This window comes from Lonchura striata, chromosome 9 (assembly GCF_046129695.1).
Source record: "Lonchura striata isolate bLonStr1 chromosome 9, bLonStr1.mat, whole genome shotgun sequence".
NCBI lineage: Eukaryota > Metazoa > Chordata > Aves > Passeriformes > Estrildidae > Lonchura > Lonchura striata.
Genome location: NC_134611.1, coordinates 15,792,261 through 15,812,335, shown reverse-complemented (window position 1 = coordinate 15,812,335; position 20,075 = coordinate 15,792,261). Strand labels below are relative to the sequence as shown.

At 35.4% G+C, this 20,075-nt stretch overlaps 1 protein-coding gene across 4 annotated transcripts in view; it reads left to right on the top strand.

Annotated features, from left to right (window-relative positions):
* Positions 1–20,075, top strand: part of USP33 (ubiquitin specific peptidase 33) — a 37,107-nt gene that overhangs the window by 6,433 nt on the left and 10,599 nt on the right. Inside the window, exons 3-17 of one of the 4 annotated variants that reach the window (XM_021527682.3) lie at positions 405–458; positions 2,375–2,437; positions 4,438–4,590; positions 5,795–5,894; positions 8,774–8,843; positions 10,091–10,204; positions 10,861–10,939; positions 12,972–13,392; positions 13,793–13,933; positions 15,381–15,493; positions 16,461–16,633; positions 16,769–16,839; positions 17,424–17,457; positions 18,237–18,282; positions 18,937–19,117. In XM_021527682.3, coding sequence (XP_021383357.1) covers positions 405–458; positions 2,375–2,437; positions 4,438–4,590; positions 5,795–5,894; positions 8,774–8,843; positions 10,091–10,204; positions 10,861–10,939; positions 12,972–13,392; positions 13,793–13,933; positions 15,381–15,493; positions 16,461–16,633; positions 16,769–16,839; positions 17,424–17,457; positions 18,237–18,282; positions 18,937–19,117 — 1,813 coding nt within the window. Of the gene's footprint in view, positions 1–404; positions 459–2,374; positions 2,438–4,437; positions 4,591–5,794; positions 5,895–8,773; positions 8,844–10,090; positions 10,205–10,860; positions 10,940–12,971; positions 13,393–13,792; positions 13,934–15,380; positions 15,494–16,460; positions 16,634–16,735; positions 16,840–17,423; positions 17,458–18,236; positions 18,283–18,936; positions 19,118–20,075 lie in introns of all 4 variants that reach the window. The other 3 variants (XM_021527672.3, XM_021527663.3, XM_021527654.3) reach the window with 3 other exon arrangements.

Below are 20,075 nucleotides of genomic sequence, written 5' to 3'. Positions count from 1 at the left end.
CCTTTGCAGGTGGTGTCTGCAAGAAGGAAAAATAATTTATTAAAAGTTCTATCGTTGTAATTTCTTTTTGTGTTAAATTTATTGGAAAGACCATTTATGAGGATTATTGTAATTATGTAGTATGGTACATATTTATGCCTTATTTAGAAAAGCAATTTTTGGTTCAAGATGAAAACTCAAAGATAAATCTGAGATTTTAGTTGAAAAATGAGCTGATCTTGAGATTATGGGAAGCAAAAATTAGGTTGGTTATCAACATATCCATTTTGAAGTTAACTCTAAAGTCTTTAATGTACTAATCTGATACTAAGCTTTACAGTATTTTTTCTTGTTTCGTCTTGAAGTTGTGGTTTACTGATGAAAGTAAGTGAAATAAAACTTGTTTTTGTGTTGAACTTTAATAGGGGACTTGTCAGGACTGTAAAGTCAGAGGACCCAACCTTTGGGCATGCTTAGAGGTAAGTTGTTCTGTTGTTCCACAATAGAGTCACTTTCTAGTAAAGATTGAGTTGGTAGTATTTTTTTAAGAAACATCTGTAATTAAGTTCTTGATTTAGTTTGTTTAACTTATCATTTAAAAGCAAAATTGCTTCTGCAGTTCTTTATTTTTTAAATTATTTACCTTCTATCGGGTACATACTTCTTGTAATTTAAGAATAATATGCTTAAAATGTGATTTTTTTTATAAGAAGGAAGATAGCATATTCGTGATTTTACTTGAGTTATGATACTTTTTAGCTGTTAAGTTTTGAAGGTTCTTTTAATCTTTTCCCTGGTCTGTAGATCTAAAAAATAATATATTATTCCTATGAACATTCTCCTTTGTACAAATTTCATACAGTCTTTACCCTGGGTGGGTGTAGCTCTGTCATAAATATCCTGTTGCCTGACTCTTCTTGCTGTCTACAAAAAACTGTAACTTTCACTGTATTTAAAGAAAATACAAATATGTTGCATCATAGATCCCAACTGGAAAGCATATAGTTAACTTAGTTTTCAAAATGTCTTGTGAGTTCTTTGGACTTTTTACAGCTGTTTACTGAGATTGAAATTTTGCACTGTAGGCTTGACTTCATTTAGTGGCAGCTTTTCTTTAAGTACTGTCAGAAGGATCTCTAAAGGGTGCCTAATGCTCCCCTTTAAGTGTATGTATGATCATTTTTTAAAATCCCTTTCGTTTGTGTCCTTTTAGGTAGACAGTGGTAACAATTAAGAGATCAGATTATTTTGCTCCTTCTCTCAGTAACAGAGATGAAGGGGGAAAGAAACAGTGTTTAATGTCTTTTGTTAGATGGCCTGAAGTTTTAATTATATATAAAAAAATCCTTTTGGGAGTGAGGAAGAAGTGTTCAGGGATGCATCAGCCTGACAGGTGGGAAAATGCTGTCAAGCTTAAAAGATGTTTTTATTTTTCACTAGAGCTCCTAGACTGTTACTGAAAAACTAAATTTTATATCAACATTTCCATAGGAGAGTCTTGTAGTTGCAGTAGGACACTTAATGTCATGCTGTGATGTTTCTCCTCTTGGATGAATTGGCATCTTGTCTTCACCTTTTTCATTAGAAAATCCTGGTGAGATCCCAGCATGTAAAGGATGTGTAACTTATCAAATATCTGTGATCATTTAATGTAGAAAATTGGCCATGTTCAGCTACTATTTGATTGTATAAATTAACATGCTTAGAGAGTTACACAGATAACCTGCTGTACCCTCCTGTGTGATTGGCCTGACTCATGCAAATGAGGAATTAGCAAAAATTGCTTGAAGATCAGCAGCTGCAAGATTCCACACTCAACTCAGCCAAATATATTTTGCAATGAGCATGATTACAATTGGCAATTATTTTGCATGTTATAACTAGAACATGGTGAGTTCTTAGCCATATAGTGCTGGAAACTGATGTAAAAGTGAAGAAGTTAATTAGTTGTGAAGTAATGCTCTGATGAGTAGGCACTGCAGATAGGGGCATGCAGGGATTTTTGTTTAAACACGTCTGAGGCTGTTACCAGTCAGTATTTCACCACTCAGACACTGGATTAACTTTGTATTATCTGTAACAAACTTTACCAAACAAGGAATTGTAAAAATACATGTTGTCAGTAATATCAATAAATATTTGAAAATTGCCCAAAAAATTATATTCTAAATATTGCCCATAAGTGCAAGAAGTTGAGTTAAATCTTGCAGCATTCTTTTTTGCTTTAGGTAGTATTTATTTTATTGCTTACTGTGCATGTCTCTTGGTTTGTGAAGGACTCTGCAAGCTTGAAATTGGCGTGGATTTTAAAGGGACTGATGGTATATTTCTATTCTGTAAACCTGTTTGAGACCTCTTTTTAATTCTGTATACTTCTGTGTATCTTGCCCAACAGAACAAGTGTACGTATGTTGGCTGTGGTGAATCCCATGTTGACCACAGTACCACCCATTCCCAGGTATGTGTATTTGCTGGTAACACAGTTCCTTGAAAAAATGGAGTTAAAGAACTTTTATTTCAATGAAGTCAATAACTTATGTTAGCTAACTGTGTGGAGGTTTGATTAGCTGTAATTGTTTTTCATGTTATAGAAGCAAATCTTGCTAATTTAGTAGTATGTGAGTTTACAAGTTTTCTGCAGCTGCATAATTATGCAATTCTTCTGAAGAAGATAGTGCAAATTAAAAAACCAGTAAGTACTGATGATTTTCAAGATGCACAGATGAAAGACTTACTGAGTACCTCAGCTTATGTGTAGTACTTCAGTACTTCACTCTAAATTTCTGTGACTGTCTGATGGGTTAAGAGGAGGAAAGATGCATTAATGGACAGCTGAAGAGGTGCAAGATAGGGTGTATGAATTATCAGACAGAGATGCTCTGTTTCTGCAGTATGCTCCAGAGGAAGAAACTGTAGGCTGAGCTGAGCATATGCTCTCCTGCCATGTCCCGATCTTGGATCCAGCTTGGTGGGAGCAGTGGAGTGTGTGCACTGTTCCCCAGCATGCCAAGTTCTGCCAGGGCTGGGCAGCTTCTTTGCATAGCTTTGGGTCTTAGAGTCACTGTGTGTCCTGGGCACACGTCTGCAAGGGGAGCACTTCCCAAAATAAAGTATTCTGGGCACAGAGAGGTGGCAGTGTTATAAGCATGTCATTCCTGTGTTGCTGATTTTGAGACTAATGAAATTCTTGCCATTAATTTGTCAGTAAATGCATCTAAAGTTCCACACAGAACAATTTTTTATCCCTAAAATTACTGAAAAACCCTGGTGAATATTAAAATGAAAGAATAATTAGTACAAGGATTTTCCAAGAAGTGGTGTTATGACTGCATTTTACCACCACTCCTGATTGTTTTGGGTTTTTTTGTTTTGAAGCAGGACCTTGAGAAGAGAGAGTATTTATACAAATCAATAGTGCATTAATATAAATATATATAAATACTTTAACGGGTTTTTTTATCAGCTGTTGAAGCTGAATCACAGTTCTAAAGCCTTTACGATAGGCTCAGAAATGAGGTATTTCTAGAGTTGTTGGGGACCAGATGGTCCCTGAATTTCTTGCCTACAGTTTTATACCTCTTGGCTTCTTACAGTAGTTCATTCCTGCTTTGCATGCTACCTTAGTAATGTAATGTACTTTGGGTAGGAGAAAGCAGGCAAGCTATTCATTCTCTGTCAGTGACATCCTTGTCTTGGTTTTCTTGTTACTTAATTTCAATTTGAGGATAGTAAGCACTTTTCTGGATTCTTCTTTAATAAAAATATCAATAAACTTTTTAAAATGAGAGAAGTGAGGTTGGCATGAATCAACTTCTTCTTACTCCAGCTTACACCAGCAAGACTCCCTGTACTGCAGTTGTGTTCATTGCATCCACTCCAAGGAAATCATTAGGCCATTGCTCTGAAGTCTTGTAATTATGTATGGATCTGAAGCTGCAGAATTAAGTATATTCTTGTGTTTAAAATTGTTTGACTTATTTATGTAAATCTGATGGTTTTAATAGGGGGAGTGCTATCTAATAAGATTTTAGTCCACTTTACACTAAAAACATTGTTCTTGTACAAGATTTTGTTAAATGAAGGGAGGAGGGATTTGGGCATCCTGCAGCAGTAGTAGTATTTTTCTAATTTCTTGAAAATCCTTTATTGTCTATAAACCGGGCTGATACTGACGTACAAGGAAGAAATACAGGAAGAATTAGTGAAAATATTTGGAGGAAAATAGCAATTTTGTGCCCAATCTTACATTAAGGAAGTTAGAATTTTTAAGATTTGAACAAGAAAAATATTCTTCATCTGTAACATTTATATTGTTTCAGAGTGTAAAGCTGTCAACAATACTTGATTCATTGTTGAAAAACCTAAAATTTTAATATATCTATTCTAGCTTGCATGTAGTAGTATTTAGTTATTCCCAGTTTCTGAATCCCAGTTGTGGTGGTTTTTGTTCTGTTTTAGGAGACAAAGCACTGTCTAACTGTCAACCTTACTACTCTCCGTGTTTGGTGTTATGCCTGTAGTAAGGAAGTATTCCTGGACAGAAAATTAGGATCTCACTCTCCGCTACCAAGTACAAGACTGTCTCATCAAGCACAAGAAAACAGTGTGCAGGTATTTTTTAACCCAATGGAACAAAGGCAGCTCTAGCTTTGCAGTAAACATTGTTTTCTCTTAAGTGAGAGAATGACTTTTCCTCCATTCTTGTGGCTGAAATTTTATTAATTTCTCTCTATTTTCATAAAACTTTTTTGGCTTTACTGGCATTAGTAGTGTTCACACTGATCTATTTTTTTCTTAGATAAATGTTGTCTTGGAAACAGTTACACTGTAATTTCTTAAGTACAATTGTTAGGAGTAATGCTTGAAGCTGAAAAAATAAGTGTTACTTCTTTATTGCATGTGTAATGTAGTTACACAAACATGACAGGTAACTTGGTTAAAATAGTCACGAGTAGAAGTACAGTATTTCTAAATGTGTTCTGCTTGAGACATAAAGCAGTAGAAGAAAAATAATCATGCACAGGTTGAACAGAAAGATGGGCAGTTTTTCAGTATATGTAATAATGAAATATATTAATTTGAAGTTTAGTATTTAATATGAATGTAATCTGATCATTTTCTCATAAACTGCTAGCAGCTCAATTGGAATATCGTCATTAGAATTTAAAAAATCCTGTTGTCTAAACATTTCTGTTACTTGATATAAAGCTGAGTTCAGACTTCTGAATTTCTGTTCTATTATATTTAATCTTTTTAGTCTTCCAAGGAAACTGGTATAATATACAGAAAAACCAGTGGAACTTGCAATGTCTATGAAGTATCTTGTTCAGGGTTTTTATTTATGTTATCCCAAAAAGAGCCTGTCATTCAATAAATACCTGCCACTCTATAGTTGGTTTCTCTGTTTGTACATTTTTCTTTCACGAGTTTAATTTGTCTTCATTAACTGTAGTGAGCCATCTGGTGGCACATCAAAAACACCTGCCCTAGTTTAGGTGATGGCTCCTGCCTTAGCTTTTCCATGCTGGCTGCTTTGTTATCCAGGGGGAAGAAATGCTGTCCCTGGCTTTGTTTTGGTTCTTCAGCTGTCATTATAAAAATCATGCAGCAATCTGATAACAAAAACATGGAGGGGTTCTTAGTAAACTTTCTCAGGGTACCTGTGAAATCCTGGTGTTCTCATTTCCTGTGCAGTGAGATTTCAAAATACATTAACATAATTTTCCAGTTCTAGATTTGTTGGTAAAATTACACATAAGCTTAATTAAGTGGAAAAGTGATGAATTAAAGTAAATATTCTTTCCCTTCTTTTAAGGATTTTAAGATACCCAGTAATCCCACACTGAAGATTCCATTAGCAGCTGTATTTGATGACTTAGATATAGAAGTGGAAGAAGATGAATTGAAGACCAGAGGTAATAAAAGCAAAACCTGGTGCATTATTTTTCTGCTCCAACTCAGATGTTTATTTTTAGTTTTTAGTTTTTCATGCAGCAATCTTTCTTATCCTCAGAGCAGAGACTGTTGCCTGAGTTTGGCTGTTGCCAAAGCATGTTGAAGTAACGTTCAGTGCAGTTGGTACACTCTGGTTCAAGTAGGCTTTCTAAAAATCTGTTCTACTGGTTTTGCCTGCCCTAAAAGATTCCTGATTTAAATACTTTCCTGCATTTTGAATAATCCTTTTCTGAGGCTGTAGTATCCTAGTGTGCGGTTTTGGTTATTTGTTTTCTCCTTGACATAACTGATTGCATGCATTGCCAAACTTTCTCCTATCAAAGATCACCTCACCCTACTACTAAGTCTAGTGTAAAGATGAAAATTAGTGATGAAATCCTAAACAGCAAAGCTAATCCCAAACAGTGAAGCTTTAATCTTTCATTTCATAAGAGAACATAATAATTATTATTTCTTAAGGGCCTCTAATTATTATTGATAATTATAAAAACTATGTGTATATTTGATGGTAAAGAAAATATCGCTAAGTACCATTTCTTTCAGAAAAATATAACTAGCAGATTGTTAAGCTATTATTTTTGAGATACCATTGCATATGTCAAGGCAGTTTGTTTTCCATCAGCGATGAGACAAAAGTTATTCTAATTTATGCATGTGCCAGTTTTGGCTGGGCAAGTGTTAGTTATCTTCACAGTAGCTGCTGTGGGGCTGTGTTTTTGGATTTGTGCTGGAAACAAGTTGATAATGTAGAGATGTTTCAGTTATTGCTTAGCAGGGCTTACACACAGTCAACCTTTTCTGTTTCTCACACCACCCACCAGGGTGTGTTTTGAAGGTGCACTAGAGGTTGGGAGGAGACACAACAGGGGCAGCTGACCCAAGTGATCAGTGGGATAATCCATAACATGTGGCATCTTGGGAAAGCAAGAAGGAAGATTGGGACTTTCAGAGTTAAGGCGTTTGACTTCCCAAATAACAATTATTTATGATGGAGCCCTGCTTTCCTGAAGATGGCAGAACACCTCCCTGTCTGGGGGAAGTGGTGAATGAATGCCTTGTTTTGCTTTGCTTGTGCAAACAGCTTTTGTTTCACCTGTTAAAGTGTCTTAACCCATGAGTTTTCTCACTTTTACAATTCCCTGCCCATCCCACCATTAGGGAGTGAGTGAGTAGCTCTGGGGTGTTGAGTTGCTGGCTGGAGTTGGACCACAGCAATGGGTCTCATTTCTCCTTCACTCAGCTACTCCCAGTTTTCCCTCTCCTAAGCCTGCTGGCATTGGTCAGAAAACCTGCCTTGTCCCTTCTGTTGTCTGGCACAGTCTTACAGGATGTGACACCACCCCACTAATTTGCCATCTGCCCTTACATCATTACACCATGTGTTCTACTCTTAGTTAGTTTCTGCAACCAGTGTGTCTGTTTGTGTATTTTTATCTCTTCTTGTATTATTCATATTTTGGGGAATGCAGCTTACGTTACAATAATATACAATTAGAATTGCATTAAAGTTCCCAGTAATGATGATGTGACTATTAAGATACTTATTCAAACTGAAAGGAAGAAACTTTTTAGCTTTGTTTTAACTTTGATCCTAAAATTTCTTTTGAAATGCTTTGATGAAGCAAACATTAGAATATATTTTCACAAGAAAAGAAGTCTGTTTGAAAACTTTCCTTGCAATACTACAGGCTGGAAAAATGCAGTGAGAGTATCTTCTTGAAATATGTGCTGCTTCCAAAAAAAAAAACTGAAATAAAATCAAAATCTTCTAACTGTTCGTGCTTTCCAGTTTCAGTAAGAACGATTATTCTCTTTGTAGCAGAGTTTGGAATGCATGTTCAGATACAGGAAGCAGGACTACATTTCCATTCAGAAAAATACTTAATTTTGAAGTCCTATCTATTAGAAATTGTAACTGAAGTAACCCAAGTGGTTTTCAGCTATAGAAAGATTTTATTAGCAACTTTTATTTTTCTGCCATAGACCAAAACTACCTGGAGAGTTCCTGTACCTCAAGATTTCCATAGTCATCAGTACTGATTGCTGAAAATTTGTCAAGATTTAAAAATTTTTGGGTCTTACTGATTCTTTGCTTAGAAATGTTACTGTTCCCTCATACAAAGTAAATTTTATTTTGATATATTACTTCATTAATGTAGTACTTTAGTAGCCATGAATAGCATAATTTGTAATTATGGAAAAAATATATGTCAATTGTAACTTTTATGTGTGTGGAAAAGGTATATATGACTATCTGCAAAGAAAGTAAGCAGTGTAGGTTAGAAAGTAAACTGTGTGAGAAAGTCTAAATTGATAAATCTGTTAATAAAAATAAAGTTACATAATTGGAATAGAAAAGGACTAATTGCAGGACTAGCCTGGGATAATCACATACTGAGTAGGTTTTGAATATTGAGTGTAATCTGATTTAGTGTGAATTTGGGACAGAAGAGTGAAATCTTTGAGAAGCTTTTGGTAATGTGATTAGTTACAAATCCAGCGTAGCAACAGTTTAACTGAACAGGTAAATCATTAAGCTGAAGTAAAACTTCAGTGTTGATACACATATTTTAAATTACAATCTGCAGGTGTCACAAACCATGAAAAGTTAGTAAGATGAAATACAATCCACTTGTCTGAAATGTTCTTTAGTCAGTTGAGATCAGAACACTTAATTACTACTTCTAGTTAGATTGGTATTTGTTTAGGAGTCCTATGTTTCTTTTCGTTGCAATTCTGCATTATAATTGGCATCCCAAGTGGTCCATAAGTATTTTGATTAGTATATATTTTCTAGGAATTGTTGGATTAACAGATTTGTATTTATTCTGTTTTCCAGGTCTAACAGGATTAAAAAATATTGGAAACACTTGTTACATGAATGCAGCTTTACAAGCTCTTTCCAACTGGTAAGGAAAATGATAGTTAATGCAATTTTATATTTGCTTGTGCGTGCTTTTTTTTCCAGAATGGCTTAAGGGGCTTGGAGAAATGCACTACCATGGAAGAGAACATAGAGTTGTTGAATCTCAGTCTTGTATACTGCAAATAATTTATTATGGTGTATGGACCCCTCAGCTTTTTTTCTGTTTCATTCTAATGCCTCCTAAATAAGAATATATGCAGTTTTAGATATTAGAAGGTGATATAAAAAAAGCTACTGGATTTGTGGATTTTTGTAGTTTTTTTCCTTTGCTACAAAAAAAGCAAAGGAAATGCATAAGAATAAACTCTTAATTCAATATAAGAGTTATTAGGGTCAGAATTTGGTTGTTAGATGGAGCATTCAGTGCCAAGTCATGGTAGGAATGACTGAGTGCAAAATTCCATGTCATCCATGGGTATTCTAGACAGGTTCATGAAAGATAAATCTACAGAAGTGGAAGAGATAGGGACAGGATCCCAGCTGGAAAGCTTCCTGCAGCAGGAGTGGCAGGTCCTGAGCAGGTGTCACACAGGGTCACTGTGAGCCACAGGCCAAGAGCGGGCAGGGCTAAGGGCCTCGTTGAGGCTCTTTAATGACAGAGAGGAGAACTGAGGCAGGTCTCTCTAGAAGATAAAGAAGTGGACAAAGCACCATGAGGAAAATATTCTGTTGAGAAATGCCAACTTTTGGGAGTATGCTGGGGTCACCTTTCTTGGAGAGAAATGGGTCCAACATTGAGGCTTGTGACTTCGGAAAGGAGGTTGAAAGGAGAGGACAGAGTATGTGAGTTGGCAACACTGCATGAAGTAAACACTGCATGAAATAATCATTTAAGTAGAAATTATTTGCCTACACACATCTTGTGGCCTGTTGAATTCTAGAGAAAAGATTTGTTTGGGATGGTGTTTATGGACTAGGCTTGTGGTGAGGGTTGCTGGAATGGTACATATGTACTTCTGTGGCAGCTTGTGGGAATTGCCTTGAATTTGATTCCCATTAGACAATTCTGGTGCTTTGGGAAATGTCAGAGCACGTTTGAGGAGCAGCATGGCTGTACTGCTGAAGTTGTCATGCCAGGAAATGCTTGGTCGCAGCATTTAAGAATGTAGGAAGTGGAATTGTTCAGTTATAGCATAGCATTACTCTTATGATATAATCCTGTATGAAATGCAGATTTTCTCTTGTATTTTAACAGCCTGAAAAAATTACTGTTTTCTTCTTTTTATTCAGCCCACCTTTGACGCACTTTTTTCTTGACTGCGGGGGCTTAGCCCGAACAGATAAGAAACCTGCAATTTGTAAAAGTTACCTCAAGCTGATGACAGAACTCTGGCACAAAAGCAGGTATTAAATCATTTTGGTGATGGAATGATAATAAATAGATTCCAGAGTCATGAGGGATGCATTAATCTCTCCTTGGTTTCTAATTTTTATTTCATGTGTTCACAAAATTCCTCTTAAAAAAAAATTAGGAAGGAAAGGCTTGCAGGACTCAAAGCACTCCTTATAACCTTTTCTTTTTCATATATACCAAAGACAGGACAAGAAATAGATTAGATGACAGGCATTAAGCTCTTAAAAAAGCTTATATTTGCCAGAAATACATATAAAATATTTACCTACTTTATACTCTGTGTTGTACCAATTTCTCTTATTTCCTGATACGGAATTTGTGTAATATCTAGCTAAGAAAATACTTCAAAATATAAAAGCAAAGGTAAAGAAACAGTAATTGTGCACAGAGCCAAGAGTGTGTCTGATTTGTCATCTGATTGTCTGACAAAAATGTGCCATAAAAGGCCTTATACAGTCACTGTTTCAGTTGGGTGACAGGCTTTTAAAAATTATGTAGTTAATAATTCAATGCCAACATTATGTGTTGTTAAGATTACTTTTATTGGTGTTCAGTTGCAGGTAATAGTGTGATCCCAGTACAGATAAAAAAATCCATTTAAATGCTTTCTTTTTCAGTATTTATTTATTTTAAACTTTTTTTTTAGGCCTGGATCTGTTGTTCCTACTGGTTTATTTCAAGGAATTAAAACTGTTAATCCAATGTTTCGAGGCTACTCTCAACAGGTAAAACTTTCTGATGTCTTTTAAATCTGCCTAAGCCATGAAATTATCTCTTAATTAGAAATCTAATGCTTAAGGTGCCTTGCTTCCTATATTTGTTTAAAGCAAATGCAACATAAAATTTAGCTAATATGACTTGAATGTAGATCATTTGAAATGGAATAATCTGTAGTTAAGTCATTAGTTTTATATTTATATAAAATTCTCAAAAGGCCTTGAATGTAGAATAACCCCTTTTCTTTCAGGAAAATTTAAGTAATAATATTTGAACTCCTTTGTGTGAAATAATGCTGCTAATGTTTGAGCAGTCCCAGAAAACAAAATAAAGGTATTAAAAAAACAGAACAGATTTTTTATATATTTGTCTATCAATGAAGTTTAAAAAAATTACCCAGAATGCAGTTTCCATTTAGTGTATTGGAGAAAAGCCCCCCACCATTTGTGTGTTATGGGAGCCACAGGTTGGTAGCTTGATCAGTAGGCAGGGATTATTATATAGCAAAGGCCTTCTTCAGTTGCTGCTTCATACAATATCTTGGTGTATTCATACAGTGTGGAGCACTTCATTAAAAGCTTTAGAACTAGGTGAAAAATGTAAACCTTGTAATTAGAAAAGCTTACTAGTGTCTTCTGGGAATCTGCATTTATTAAAAGGAATTTTGCTGTTTCCATTATGTTTCATGTTTGTGGAGTGAAGGATGAGAACACATGTTTTAATGTTCAATTGCTGCATGTAGCTGTAAAGTCAATGTTTAAATACTAAGCTTAATGTTCTGTAATCTGCTTATGAATTTCTAAAGTGCCACCTAGATTTCTGAAATAGCAGAAATTCAGCCTTGATAACCAAAAAGAAACTGTATGGAAACTTTATTCTTGCAGCTCTGAACACTGATTAAAATATTTTTTTCCATGCAGAGCAGCACTTAATGAGATCCTTTTTAGGTTAGGCCTGGATCATAGTTCAGTTGTATGTTCAGCAGGTTTCATGGCAACTAAAACACAGCAGGGCTTTCATAGCCAACACTCTAGTGCAAGTGCAAGTTAGGCAGCCAGGTCCAGTCTTGAGGGAGAAAATTACATTGATCGATGAAGAATGTTTATCTCTTAATCGGTGTCTTGATGTTTTTGTTAATCTTTTTTTTTTTTGTGAAAGGATTCCCAGCAAATAGGCATGCTGGTTTTTCTCAGTTCTGTAAGTTGCAATTTTTAAGAAAATAAATGTTTTGTAATCAGCAGTTTTGAGCTTAATAAGTAATTGCTATGATAGATAGGAATGTTGAGCAGCAAAAATTATTATTATGAACAACCAGAATACAAAAAGGAAAAGAGAAGAAAGTAAAAGCAGTAGTAGCTGACAACAAGAGGCTGTTTTCTTGCATACCTGCTTTATTGGATACTTTCTGTTGCCAAGGACCAGGCTGCACTGATTGATGAAATTTAGTGGCTTTTAGGATGTTTCCAAACACAACTTAGACTTGTAGTATTACAGCTCTTTGTGGGAACACATTTGGGAAATCTTGTTGAGGCTTTAGAAGAAGAATTGTAGTATTGGTGGTAGTTTGATGCATTGGAAAGACAGGCTAAGTAACATCATAGTAATTTTACTTCATACCCAGTGAAAGCAAGGCTGTGGTTGATTTCCTGGATAAGGTTTATAAAAACCTTCTATAAAATATTCCATTACAAGCAGAGCTGGGATCTGATCATATTGCTGGTGCTTCTTTGAGTTACATTTATTGTTCCAGTGAGCTATGGCAGCATTTTTGCTGGTGTTGTTAAAGTAAATTATTTTGGGAATTGGAGTGTTTTGGAGGAAACTTGTATGATAAAATTACTTGTGACATGCAAGAATTGTATGCAGGAAACATACATGGTCTGGAAATGAAAGTGGTTTTGAACATTAGACCTGGGACAGAGCAACTTCCTTTATTCTACATTAACAGCCAGCTTTAATTTTACTTATCTGTATCTTTTCTGATGTCAATATCTTCCAGATAAAATAGAGTTATACAGTAAAACTTGTTTAAAATTCTAGGACGCACAAGAATTTTTGCGTTGTCTAATGGATTTGCTTCATGAGGAACTTAAAGAACCAGTTGTAGAACTGGAAGATGCCCAGCCTATGAGTGTTGAAGAGAGTATGGAAGAAGATAAAAGCCAGTCAGACTTAAGCTTTCAGCCCTGTGAATCCTGTAGTAACTGTGATAAAACAGAAAATGACACAATTTTCAAACCTGTCATAGAGGATCCTGCAGAAACAACCATGTTAATTCAGGATGATGATAATAACTCAGTCACATCCAAAGACTGGCAGAAAGAAAAAATATCAAGCAACAAACTTAAACGAGCAAATTCTATGGAAGACTTGGAAAAAGACACAAACACCACTTCAGAGACCACTGAATTTTTAAATAACCAAGGAACTGTCAAAGTACAGATACACAGCAGATTCTCAGGTAATGAATTACTGAAGTGCAATTGAAATAGTCACAATCTTAGCCAGAATATCTGTGGGAGTAGAAGTGAGTTGTAGAATATAGTAGAGGTATAGGTCAAATAGAGTGAGTGGTTTTACTTGTAAACCATGTCCCTACTTAGTTAGTGTTTTCAGTTTAGGTCTTCTGAATTAGATTTTAATTCTTTTGGCAAGCTAACTGTTTGTATTGGGGTAAGGTTTCAGATAACCAGAAGAGTGGGTTTTTTTTGTTTTGTTCTTAACTTAAAAGGAACTGAAATGATGCTACATACCTAAATGTCCAGTGATCTGACAGTGTAGTTAAATAAATTACATGACCACTGTATCTGTTCATTCTGCAGTAACTTTTTTCATAGAATTTGTGCAAATCTGAATTGCAGAATACATGAATGACGTTCACATGAATGACGTATCTGCAGCCCAGACACCGTCATCAGTTGAAGGGATGAACACACGCTTATCAAGCAGCCCTCCAAAATCATTCCCGTCATGCTCTTCGCTGGCACAAGTCCACAAAAAAGGTAGAGGCTCTTTATTTTCTCCTTCCTGGTACTGAATTACTCTGTATTATAGTTCTCATTGTGTTTGTTATGTCTTGTGTAACTGACATAAGTGTTATTCCTAAGGGGATTTTAGCCCTGTTTCTGGTGGGGAGAAGGGAGTGTTATGTAAGCTGGACATGCAAGATTGCTCCCTGTATTTCTATAATCTTCTGGTTCATTTGAAACCTTCTATGTGCCTCTATTTTAGGAAGGCAGAATATTATTTTTAGACAATTTTCTCAATTGCACCAGTTTGGAGAGAAGAGAAAGGTATGAGAAGTTAGTACCCCCAAAGGTAATGCTCTCTAGAGAAAAGCTCATTGGTTTCTTCAGCAGAAGTTCAGTAAATCACCATTTTAGTCAATTAAGGTTTAAGGAGTGATGTGTAATTGTACAATAGGAAAACGTGTAAATGCCGGCTGCTTCATGGTTATTAATGTCCCTGTAGTTCTGCGTATTTCTTTTGGCACTGCAGTACTTGAATATTTACACTTTTACTGCCTTTACACATAAGACAGCGCTGATTTAGGACATGAGGAACAATATATAATTTTTCCCCCCCCGATTTGTCTAGCAGTAGATTACTTTAAATGAAGCTTGTCTTTCAGAACATGCTTTTAAGGCATTGCACCAAAAACTAATGCAACTTTGTGATCCTGCTTCATTCAGTAGCCTGTCCAGATAAGTTCTGAACACTGATGTTATCTTTTTAATGCTTTAGCATTGGTGTTGTATGACAGTGATTTTATGGATTTAAATCACTGACCTCCTTGGTTTATTTATTTAGCAGTTTTGATGCTGCATCTGTGCTACTGTCTCCAGTTTTAGCTTCACCATTACAGGAGGGTTTTACACAACCTGAAGGGAGTCTGTCAGAAGAGGTGCATGGTCACTGCTACTTGCCCAGGAGAGGTTGAGAGACCTGGGGTTTTTTATTAAGTGGCTGTTAGGCTGGACTCCAGTTGTACCTTTAGTCTACTTCAATGCTCTGTCATCAGTGTTGTGATACAGTAACCTTGTGATGCTGCTCTTTAGCCCAGCATGGTTGAAACTTCCCAAGAACATCCAATCATATTAACTGTCAAATAAAATGTTCCTTTTTATACCTTGAGGAATTCCTGCCAAGATAAATCCATCATGTAGCAATAGGCTGTAGATTGCAAGACTGGCAGTTTGAGTTTTTCTTAGAGAGGCAAATGTTTCTGGTGGTTGTCCCCAGCTGCTTGAGGAACCCACATTATTTGCCTGTAATGGCAGTAATGTGATCTCGTAATTCCTAGGAAATATTTAGTAAATAGAAAATAGGGTTTGGCTCATAATTTAACTCTGAACATGAGACTCCTAATTATATTACACAAAGCTGACGTGTAATCAGAATCCACTGTACTTTGTCTTACTGCAGCATTTTACTTTTGTCATTTTATAGTTTCAACAGTATCTTCACCAAAAAGGAAGAAGCGCAAGAAGTACAGGAGTGTTATCTCTGATATATTTGATGGAACTATAATAAGTTCAGTCCAGTGCTTAACTTGTGATCGGGTAAGAAGAGAAAGTTCTGGCTTTTAATATGTTCTTTTCTTACTGCATTATGAATACAGTCATTCTCTGTATTCATATATTTTATATTTCATATATACTTTATATTCTTTTGTCACAGATTTCCTTGGAAGGTTGGGGTATTTCATACTCGTCTCAAATTGTAATAGTGGCTACTACCAGCACTTTGTGTTTAGAATAGCTTGTGTTCATTGAGCTGAAAAAAAAAAAAATTTTGAAAATTGGTTTACAGAAAGGATGAACAAAGACGCTTGCTCATCAACTTCATTTAGGTCTCATTAGCTTTTAATAATGCTCTGACTATCCTAATGCATATATGCTACTGTCCTAAGTTCTCAGGTATCTATGTTTCAAAGAAAAGATAAGACAGTGATCTAATATAGTGCTGTAACTGTCTTATCAGATTGAGACTAACAAAATAAAGTCTTTCAAAAAATCCAAGTAAAGACACTTACTTTTGCAGCTGCTTTCTGAACTTGTCCTCAGGGTAATCTGGTGAACAAGTTCAGAAACAAACAAAAATTTGTAAAATGTGTTTTATGTTTGACTCTGTGACCACTAAATGAAGCACAGGAGCAAGAAAATGCACAGATGGGTCTCCCTTGCAGTGAGTCCACTTACACCAGGTCAATATAATATCAGATTAAAATACTGTGGAAACAATGGACTGAAGCTTTCTGAAACTATTTTGTGTAACACAGCCTGAGGCAAAAATCATAGTGCTTTGTATGACTGATAAGAAGAAAAATAATAATGACCTAAAAAAATTGTTTCATCGGTAACAATGTGCAAGTTAATTCTAAATTTTTTTTTAAATTAATTTCCTACCTAGTGGAATTTTCAGTTATGCAGTGACTTGGTAGCTACTAAGGAACTTTATGGAATTCAGTGTAATTACCATTTCTCTTCAAGCCTAACTCTACTGTGTTTCATTTATTTCCTTCCTTAGCTGTCTGTAACCCTGGAGACCTTTCAGGATCTGTCCTTGCCTATTCCAGGTAAGGAAGATCTTGCTAAACTCCATTCTGCAAGTCATCAGACATCTCTAGTCAAGGCAGGGTCATGTGGAGAAGCATATGCCCCCCAAGGATGGATAGCCTTTTTTATGGAATACTTCAAAAGGTAAATAATATTTACCTTGTTTGTTTCAATTATCTATTTTGAAATTCTAGTTTCTGCTCTTCTGGCAGAACATTTGTTGGTTTTCTTTCTTTTCTGTCAATGATGTTTCAGGTTTGTTGTCTCATGTGTTCCTAGCTGGTTTTGGGGTCCAGTTGTAACCTTACAAGATTGTCTTGCTGCCTTTTTCGCCAGAGATGAGCTCAAGGGTAAGAGGTTAATTACCTGAACATGTTTCTTCTGTGGTTTTTTTTTCCTCCTGTCACAATGAGATAATTAATATCTTCTTAGCTTAATGCAGTTAAATGCAGAGGCTACCTGTTAAGGTGTAATACAGTCAGTCCTTGTTCTTTTGGGATCATTCATTTCAGAAAGGTAAGCTTCTCATTCAACTGAGTCTTTGAGATAAATGCTTATGAAAGCTGCTTTAGAAATGTCAAGTCAGTCTGAATTTGGTTTAGTGAAATTGTATCAACTGAAGTCTCATAAAAATTTCAAACCCACTGTATTAATATTCATTCTCATAACCTCAATTTGGACACAAATTATTTCCCTTTTAAATTATATAGCCTCGTCTCTTCAGACTGTACTGTTTCATAGTTGAAGACATAAAACATAAGAACCTCTCCTGTAGTTGCTATGTCAACACTATTATGACTGTTAAATATTGAATGCAACCTTCCCTTCATAAATTCCCTTTTTACTTTTTTCTATAAAATGTACACATTCAAAAGATAATTGTTTGGATTTAGAGAATGATGGCTGGTTTTCTTCTTCTCCCTGATGTTTGCAGGTGATAACATGTACAGCTGTGGAAGGTGTAAAAAGTAAGCTGGCTTTTACCTTTGTTTTATTTTGTCTTAATTTGAGGTTTTACTGTTTCTGTTAGTCAAGAGACATTTATTTCTTTTGGGTATGTCCCAGTACAGTTCATCTTTTGATATGACCCTGTGTTCTGACTGTCGGAAATTCAGTATTCCCAAGGAATACTTCCCAAGGAAGCACTGACTTACCCTACCACATGTGTTTAATTCTTTCTCATGCCCTTCCAATTTAGATGTAAATTGGTTTTGTTTGACAAAATAAAAGCTCTTAGCCCTCTCTACTATTAGTGACCTGATATGCAGTAGGTCACTAAGGTGTGTTAAATAAATAAACTATGGCTTTAAATACTAAAAAAACTAGAAACAGAAGTGTTCTGAAGACTGCTTGAAGCCCTTTATGTGCAAGAGTGTTATTCCTTCTTATATGTGCTGTAGATAATTTCTAAGAAGTAAACTTAGTTCATTATTTTTTTGTCTTTTGCTGGATAATCAGCTTTCATGAAGCCTCAAGTTTTTTCCTCTATGTTAAGAGAAACTATTAGCTAGCTGGGACTTGATTGTACTTGCTGTTTTGAATTTTTTCAGCAGTACAGATTGTCTTGTCTTAGGTACCATCATTATTTGTATCATTTTGGCTACTCCATGTCTAGTCTACATTTCAGAAATATTTTGGTTTTACTAATGCAATGTTCAGCTTAGGCTTTTGCTGATCTAGCTCAATAAAGTAAAACCTTTTCAGAATTAATTATTGGTTGTTTTGGTTTGGTTTTTCCTTTGCTTAGGTTAAGAAATGGAGTGAAATTCTGCAAAGTACAAAAATTTCCTGAGGTACTGTTACAATATGCACTTTAAAGCAATTTTTCTGCATGATTAGGAATGTGGTAAGATTGAGTTGCATGGAGTAAATTGTGTTTATAATGCTGTGTGAGGAAAGTCTACCTTCATATTGGCATTATTTTAAGAATGTGAGCAATGTGATTGTTCACCCTGTAAGAAAATGAATCTTGAACATGACAAGTACAGGAATGGGATTTCCCTGTTATCATGTGTTAGTCTGTGGGCAGTAATAACATTTCTATTCTGTGTTAGTATATATAATACTGTTTATACTGTAGGTCAAAGAATTAAACACCACAGCCAGACTGGAAAGCTTTTCTATAAGTAACATTTGTAGCTTTACATTTAGAAAGTAATCCAGTCTTAACACTTCATGAGTTGATGCCTGCAATAATCTGGAGGAATTAGTGTCCCTCATTACAAGATTGTGCAATATGTGCATTGAGAAAAAGTACATTTTTCAGTGCTGCATCAATGTTAGTAGCCATAGCTGATTAAAACACAGACCTTGTGAATATGCTTGAGGTCATAGGAAAAACTATTCTTTTGGGGATTATAAAAGGAAAATATGGTGCACACAGTTTAAGTATTTAATATCAAATAGCATGTGTAGTTCTTGACTGAATCTGTCAATTCTTATTGCAGATTCTGTGCATTCATCTCAAAAGATTTAGACATGAACTCATGTTTTCCACAAAAATTGGGACCCACGTGTCCTTTCCCTTGGAAGGTCTTGATCTTCAGCCTTTCCTTGCAAAGGACAGTCCAGCTCAAATTGTGACTTATGATCTCCTGTCTGTCATCTGCCACCATGGAACTGCCAGCAGTGAGTATGAGCTTGATTGTTTAATCTTTGTAGTTGGTACACCAGCACTCTTCTTCAAGGATGATAACTATATACTGAAGGGTAAATAGATAAATAATGGTTTTCAGAATGTGGAAGATGAATGCTGTGATTTTTATTTTGATCCGAAAGATTTAAGGCTTGCTCTGAAAGAGTTGGCACATCTTTGAAATTATATGGCATACCTAAATAAAACTGAAGGTTGAAAAGATTTAACAGGTCCAGGAATATTAAGTAAGAAAAGTGTTGAACAGCATCAATGTACAAGTAATGTTGCCAGCAGATGGCCAGTTATCAACTGCTCTACAGAACTGCTGTTCATGTCAATGCTTTGTATGCCTTAATATTTGGAAACTGTTTACCAAGCACCGTAAAGATACCAGTCATTTCTTTAAAATATGTTTTTTTGGATGATCACTGCCATTTTACCACAAAACAGGTGGCAACTGCTATTTGTGGGTAGTAATAGATTTTTATGGAAGTTACCCCCTCATACTTCTCAAAGTATCCATTGTTTGAAGTTTTTTCCTTTTTATTTTTTGTTTTACTGGATGGTTTTTCAAGTTCCATTTAGTCCTTGCTAAGTCGTGCTCCACATAATCAGTTTAGCAGATATTTGATTATTTACTTATTAGCAGTTAAATATGTATTTTTAAACAGTAATAATTTAAAATATATTTTGAATAGTCTTTGAAACACAGTTATGGTTGTGATATCATGTAGCTATTCCATACCTGTGCTACTTTCTATTATAAAGTATACAAAGATTTGAAAAGAGTTTGACGGTAAATTGTTCAGACAATCTTACTGTGAATGTTGTGGTTCAGGACTGTATTAAACAACATGCTGCTTGAAGAGTGCAGGAATGTGCTGAAAGTAGTGTTCAAATCACCACTAGCTAATAGAAATTCAGAAAAAAGCTGATGTTGAGTTTGACAGA